The sequence below is a fragment of the Sinocyclocheilus rhinocerous genome, unplaced genomic scaffold (genome assembly GCF_001515625.1).
Source record: "Sinocyclocheilus rhinocerous isolate Xijiao unplaced genomic scaffold, SAMN03320098_v1.1 scaffold1636, whole genome shotgun sequence".
Lineage (NCBI taxonomy): Eukaryota > Metazoa > Chordata > Actinopteri > Cypriniformes > Cyprinidae > Sinocyclocheilus > Sinocyclocheilus rhinocerous.
The window spans coordinates 740,359-748,019 of NW_015628289.1; the positions used below are offsets into that span (position 1 = coordinate 740,359).

Consider the following 7,661-nt stretch of genomic DNA (forward strand, 5'->3'; position numbering starts at 1 on the left):
TCTGATTCTAATATAACTAGCATACATGTTTCACTTTTTGTGAGAAGAAAGCACCCCTACAACAACTTCTGAAAGTGAACGGTAGTGTTTTACTCTAGCATTACATAAAAATGTCATTTTAACATTTACTCTATGAATTTAATATGCACTGATTCTTACTTAAGCTACAAAAGTTATTTAGGCAAGAGCAGTGAGTGATTTTCTCTTTGTCTTTTGTTCATGGCCCAAATATTGCAAGCCGTAGCGATATGCATATTGCGATATGTACATTTGCGATATTTCGATAATTTCGATATATTGCACAGCCTTAATTCACATTTTAATTTATATGTGCATTTCTGTATTCTGAACAAAACTTGAACACATGCGTACTGCCCCAGTCACTGCGTTCAGAACCGCGGTAATCGTACAGTTGTCATTTTTGCCTTAATTACATACTTTTAAGGAAACATCAGAAATACGTCAGAAAAGTTTTTTTTTTTCATATATTCAGTAAATATTCAGCCTCGTCCGGTGACAAGTTTGTAAGACATTAATAAACCAATGCATTTTCATAAGATCTTATTATAAAAAGGCTCTGCTAAACATGCATCGAGGCATAGTGCATGTGGGCAAGGTATATTTGAATATGGCTGAGAAAGTGAGAAGATACAAACGTTTACATACTAATGGTACGTTTACATGAAAACAATGTTTTTGAAAACAATTCTTTTTGAAAAGTTTGCGTTTTCAGGCCCTCAAAATGCTGTTGTCTTATAAATGAACGGCCAAAACGCATAAAAAGTTTTCAGTTTTAGTTGAAAACGGTGTCGTGTAAACATCCACCCAGTTTTTTTCCTATAGGATTATTTCTACACCACTCCTTTCAATTTGATCAGAATTTCATTTTGATCGAGCTCAATTTGATTGATTGAGGTGTTTACATTAAGGCTTTTCAATCCGATTGATCCATCAATCTGATTAATAACAGCAATCGAAGAGACTAACAATTACTTAGTAGTAAAAGAGAGGGACGATTATAGAATACAGTAAATGCACACAAACATATGCAAAAGCAGTGTTGTAGTTGAGACCAGCTCAGTTGCGAGACCAGAAGAAGGTTGAGTCCTAGTTAAGACAAGACCAAGACTATGAAAATGTGGACCATATTCTTGGACGTGGACATGGTCTTGGTCTTGTCATGGCCCCAGGAGCATGTTAACATGTGACACAAAGTTATGAATACCCCACTGTGGAATAAATGAATGAATAAAGATTTTTATTCATTTTCACTTCAGCTGAAACATGAAGCAACCACACTGAGCTCCAGTGACCTGAGTAGTGTGGTATCTCGTACCGATCTGGACCGGATGTGGCAGAAGGACCTGAAGCCCATGCTTGTTGTGCGCTATCCTGGTTCAACTGGAAGCCAAAACGTTCAGCAGGTCAGTGTGTGTTTGTGTATGAAAGCTAACTTTTAAATGTCACAGTCTGTTCAGTGTCTGAATTTCTCTCTCTTTAGCATATTAAATCAACTCTCGGCTCAATGAACGCGGGGTGGGAAGTGACGGAGGATGCCTTCTATGCTCATACGCCTTACAGCCAGCTTCCCTTTACCAACATAATTGCAACTCTCAACCCTGCGGCCAAACGTCAGTTGGTTCTGGCCTGCCACTTTGACTCCAAATACTACCCTCCACAGTGGGACGGCCGTGAGTTTCTCGGAGCAACGGATTCTGCTGTTCCCTGCTCTATGATTCTGGAACTGGCAAGAGCCCAAGATGATGACCTAAAGACCTTGAAGGTTTGGCAGTGTACACAGGAACTAGGGCTGGGTCATCATGATTGAACAACTAGTTGATTGAGATTTTTTCTTTCATATATTTTTATTTTGTAATATTTTTAGCAGATGTGCTTTGCTTTAGCTGTGCGACTGTTTTCACAGTAATTAAAAAAATTTTTTTTTTTAATGTTTTGGCATATGAAATTAAAGAGATTATGTTGAGTAGAGTAAACTAAGGACAAATAGGCTCATTGGAAAAAACATGCTCGGTAGCTCACCTGCTACATTGATGTGGAGCACTCTGGTACGAGTCCAGTGAGTTACACATGTATCTCCAGTGAGTTATACATTTACCAATCTCTCTTTTTCAGTTGGTAGCTGAACTTTAATTTGTGCCAATCATGGGATTCATTTTGCATTTATGTAATAAGTGACATTATTTGTGCTGTATTCTGTAGTGTGACAGGTAGATGGCAGCATGTGTGTGTTTTGCTGTTTCTCACAGGACTCTGGGTCAGATCTGTCTCTGCAGTTCTTCTTCTTTGATGGAGAAGAGGCACTTTACCAGTGGACCTCTGAAGACTCTCTGTACGGCTCCCGTCGTTTAGCCCACAAAATGTCGACAACAGCACATCCACCGGAAGCCACCAACACCAGCCAGCTCGACAGCATTGTACAGTTCCCTCACAGACATGAATACATTGACATACAGCCAGACTAATCTAAAAATAACTTACTGCATCATACTTATTGTTAGGAAAATGTTTTCTATTTAGTCTATTCTTATTCATTTACTCATCCTTAAGTTGTTCCAAATCTGTATACTTACTTTCTTATTTGAAAAACAAAATGAGATATTTTGATAAATAGCCTGGCCCAGGTATTGTTAAAGTGGCCCATATGACTTATGTGCTGTGTTATAAGATTTCTGGAACTTTGTGCGAGGAACACACTAATATTTAATTTGTTATTCACTGATAGGCTTTCCTTCTGCTGTAGCTCTCAGATTACATTTGTACTTCCTCATGAGATTTTTCACTGAAGAAAGATTTCTCTTGGTTTCTCCTACACAGCTATCTTCCTTCTGCGCTATCAGCAGATATATTTTAGATGCAAATGCATCATTAACCATGAATATAGAATTTGAATATAGAACATAGAGTACTGAATTATGTTGTATATGCAAATGGACAATCACATACACTCTCGGGGAAAAAGGTACAAAAGCTGTCACTGGGGTGGTACCTTTTAAAATGGTACACTTTTGTACCTTGTTTACACTCAAATTGTGCATATTGGTACCTTAAAGGTACATACTTGTACCTAAATGGTACCTATTAGTACCATTTGAAAGGGTACTGCCACAGTGACAGCTTTTGTACCTTTTTTCTGAGAGTGTATTGTGAATGTAAGGTTAAAAAGCATGAATGCAAGCAAACATTGACAAAACTGGTAAAAGTCTTTTATTCATTCAATTTCTCACCAGGATTTGTTTGTTCTACTGGACTTGATTGGAGGTCCAAATCCTCGCTTTGGTAATCAGTTCTCCAGTACGACCCGATGGCTTTCCAGACTACAAAAGATTGGTTAGTATTTTTCTGCTCGGTTTTCTTGTGTCACGTCTTTTTTCCCCTCTGGTTTCTCTCAAATTGTGCTGGTACCTTAAAGGTACATACTTGTACCTAAATGGTACCTATTAGTACCATTTGAAAGGGTACTGCCACAGTGACAGCTTTTGTACCTTTTTTCTGAGAGTGTATTGTGAATGTAAGGTTAAAAAGCATGAATGCAAGCAAACATTGACAAACTACAAAACTGGTAAAAGTCTTTTATTCATTCAATTTCTCACCAGGATTTGTTTGTTCTACTGGACTTGATTGGAGGTCCAAATCCTCGCTTTGGTAATCAGTTCTCCAGTACGACCCGATGGCTTTCCAGACTACAAAAGATTGGTTAGTATTTTTCTGCTCGGTTTTCTTGTGTCACGTCTTTTTTCCCCTCTGGTTTCTCTTTCTTACCTTCAAAGAAATTTAGGTGGGTTTTGTTATGGATGACAAAACATTACAGGTCAAATGTTTGTGGAGACTGTGATACACTACCATTCAAACATTTGGAGTAAGTAAGATTGAAAGAAAGAAAGATTGACTTCCATTCAGCAAGGATGCATTAAATGGATAAAAAGTGACAGTAAATACATATATTATGTTTATGCTTTTATGATTTAGTATGTCAGTCAACACATCAAAATAAGTGTTTTTCCTTTCAACATCAATTCATTTATTATAAAACGGATAGTTCCGGTCCTTGATTCTGATTGGTTGAGCCGCGTTCAAAGCTGTTGTAAATTACAACTGTAAACCACGGCTTCTTGGGGCTTATTGCTTTAGAATACTTAATTTATTTATTTTTTTATAAAGGTTAAAGGTGCATTCAGTAGTGTTTTTGTTTGTTTTGCTGGTCAATATGGCAACCGTCTTGATCTTATACTGATACCTAGTGGTGTTTTTTTTAGTAAAAGTTTTATGCGAGAGGCTTCCATTTTGCACCGCTCATTTAGGAGTTAGAGATAAATCCTGATTACGAGGGAAACTAATTTAATGGTAATGAAGAATCCTAAAAAAATATTACATTCTCAATTCAAGAAATTTGTAAAGTCATGCAAAGACGACTGAACTAATATACTACAGGAAATGTTTGATAGCGGTGTGATTCTGTGTGCTTCTATACAACAGTTCAATAAAGAAGACATTAATACTGAGTAACGTACTGTATATTTTACGCATGATATTACTTTTAATAATAAAAATTTTTTTATTTATTTTTGCTTCCCTTGTGAAAAACAAGCATTCTTAATTATAATGATTATAAAACCAGTCTTAAGTCGCTGTGCTATATTTGTAGCAACAGCCAAAAAAAACATTGTATGGGTCAAAATTATTGATTTTTCTTTTATGCCAAAAATCATTAGGATATTAAGTAAAGATCATGTTCCATGAAGATATTTTGAAAATGTCCTACCATAAATATAGCAAAACTTAATTTTTGATTAGTAATATGCATTGCTAAGAACTTCATTTGGACAACTTTTAAGGCGATTTTCTCACTAATTAGATTTTTTTTTACACCCTCAGATTCCAGATTTTCAAATAGTTGTATCTCGGCCAAATATTGTCCTATTCTAACAAACCATACATCAATGGAAAGCTTATTTATTGTTTATAGATGATGTATAAATCTCAATTTAATAAATTGACCCTTATGACTGGCTTTGTGGTCCAGGGTCACATATATTTAAAAAACTGCCAAATTAAAAGTTACCTAAAAGTACATTTTAAAACATTATGGTTTAATAATTTTTTGTCAGGCTTCAAAGAAATCTCTCTTTACTCTTATCTAGAGCGCCGGCTGCATGCGCTCGGTCACCTTAAGAATCACCCTAATGAGGTTCAGTACTTCTGGCCTGGCCTGCATGTGGGTCTAATTCTGGATGACCATGTACCATTTCTCAACCAAGGTAAAAGACCCTTTCTGAGATTTATGAATGTTCATATAAAAAGCATTTAAGACTTACGTATGTATTTCTCTGTATTCCTAGGGGTCCGGATTCTCCATCTCATTTCGACTCCTTTTCCTGAGGTGTGGCACACCTTTGACGACAACGAGGAGAACCTGGATCGAACCTCCATCAGCAACCTCAACAAGATCCTGCAGGTCTTTGTTCTTGAGTACCTCAACAAGAAGAGTCAGAACCCTATCACTGAAGGCTCCTAATGTTCCCAAAATCTCCCATCATTCATCTATCTCATTTCTCATACTGACAAGCGCAGGAGATTATGGTTCTTTTGACATTCCCGTTTAGCCAGTTTCATTTTTTTAACAATTTTTATCACACAATCAATTTTTCTCACAACTGGAGCTGCGTACTGTATGTCTGTGGACTGTTAAAATTCAGAAGACATTTAAGGGATCCAGAATCAGACTCGGTATACAGGGTTCACTGTGTGTCAGCGACAGTGTTTTCTTTATATCCTCTGGCTAAACTAAATACTTACAAAATGAATGTTGGTACTCAATATTTCAATTTTTTTTTTTTTGCTTGTTATATGAATAATAGAATTTATAGTAGCCTTATACTTTGTAGCCGTTTTGTCTTTAAATGTAAACTCTTTTATGAATCAACAAACATATGTGTGAGGAATCATACTGTTTCATGATGTCATATTGACATGATGTCGTGTGATTCTAAAAGCTGCTGCTATTGTCATGTGTTTCTCACTTACCAGTGGGATCTGAAAACTTTTAATGTAACTTTAAACATTAAACTTTTAATGTTTGAAACGTTTACAGTGTGAAACAGCTAATAAACAGTTTACAAATCAGTGGTAAAACCAACCTTCTGAGTGTTTGTTTAGTTATATAAAACTTCGCCCATGCATATATATATATATATATATATATACAGTGGGTACGGAAAAGTACAGGGATATCCTGGACTAAAACCTTCTCCAGAGTGCTCAGGACCTCAGACTGGGGCGAAGGTTTACCTTCCAACAAGACAGTGACCCTAAGCACACAGCTAAAATAATGAAGGAGTGGCTTCACAACAACTCTGTGACTGTTCTTGAATGGCCCAGCCAGAGCCCTGACTTAAACCCAATTGAGCATCTCTGGAGAGACCTAAAAATGGCTGTCCACCAACGTTTACCGTCCAACCTGACAGAACTGGAGAGGATCTGCAAGGAGGAATGGCAGAGGATCCCCAAATCCATGTGTGAAAAACTTGTTGCATCTTTCCCAATAAGACTCATGGCTGTATTAGATCAAATGGGTGCTTCTACTAAATACTGAGCAGAGGGTCTGAATACTTAGGACCATGTTATATTTCAGTTTTTCTTTTTTAATAAATCTGCAAAGATGTCAACAATTCTGTGTTTTTCTGTCAATATGGGGTGCTGTGTGTACATTAATGAGGAAAAAAAATTAACTTAAATGATTTTAGCAAATGGCTGCAATATAACAAAGAGTGAAAAATTTAAGGGGGTCTGAATACTTTCCGTACCCACTGTATATATATATGTGTGTGTGTGTGTGTATAGTATATTGCTTACTAAATCAAGTTAGTTCTGATCTATGTTGTAGGTTCTCCATCTGAAAATGTATATACACTGTAAAAAAAAATCTGTGACATTTACGGGAAAATACCGGCAGCTGTGGTTGCCAGAACTTCACCGTAAAAAATATGGTAGCAACATTTTAGGTTTTACAGACTTAACTTAAATTCACAATAAAATACCGTATTTCATTAACTGATGTATTGTTAATAAACCAACATATTGAATGGGTTAATATCTGTTTTGAACCATTGTAATGCACTGATAACCACCAAAAACTGGTGGTGACGAGAAAGTCACATGATGAACCAAAGTTCAGCACAAACAGCTTTTCTATGAGCTGAGGGCAATATTTATATATAGAAGGTGCACAGTGTCATTCACACAAACACTAAACCCCATCATGGTGACACACATGATACTGAAATGATGCAATAAACATTAATTTAACAACATTAGATGTAAGATTAAACCCTAATGTACACAACTGATAAGAAAAAACTAAGAAGAAACAGTTATTTCAATGAAAAAAAACATTAAATAGGAAGTGTCATGCAGAGAATTCTGGGAGTGTCAATTTACAGTTTTTCACTGTAAATTATACAAAATGACTTTTCTTCCAAAAACCGTATTTTTAACAGTATTTTACTGTAAAATTACATTAAATGTAATTACAGTAATTACATGAATATAGTATGGAAACTTACTGTTAACCAGTTAACAGGTTTTTACTGTAGCATTTTTACAGTCTTTTACTGTTAAAATCACAATAATTTTTTACAGTGTAA

The 7,661-nt window shown here is 35.9% G+C and overlaps 1 protein-coding gene across 1 annotated transcript in view; it reads left to right on the plus strand.

The window, feature by feature from the left end:
• Positions 1–6,142, plus strand: part of qpct (glutaminyl-peptide cyclotransferase) — an 8,459-nt gene extending 2,317 nt beyond the window's left edge. The window contains exons 2-7 of the mRNA XM_016548736.1: positions 1,278–1,424; positions 1,502–1,783; positions 2,268–2,435; positions 3,249–3,348; positions 5,160–5,276; positions 5,358–6,142. Coding sequence (XP_016404222.1) covers positions 1,278–1,424; positions 1,502–1,783; positions 2,268–2,435; positions 3,249–3,348; positions 5,160–5,276; positions 5,358–5,533 — 990 coding nt within the window. The 3' untranslated portion in view covers positions 5,534–6,142. The remainder of the gene's footprint in view (positions 1–1,277; positions 1,425–1,501; positions 1,784–2,267; positions 2,436–3,248; positions 3,349–5,159; positions 5,277–5,357) is intronic.
• The last annotated feature ends 1,519 nt before the right edge of the window (positions 6,143–7,661 follow it).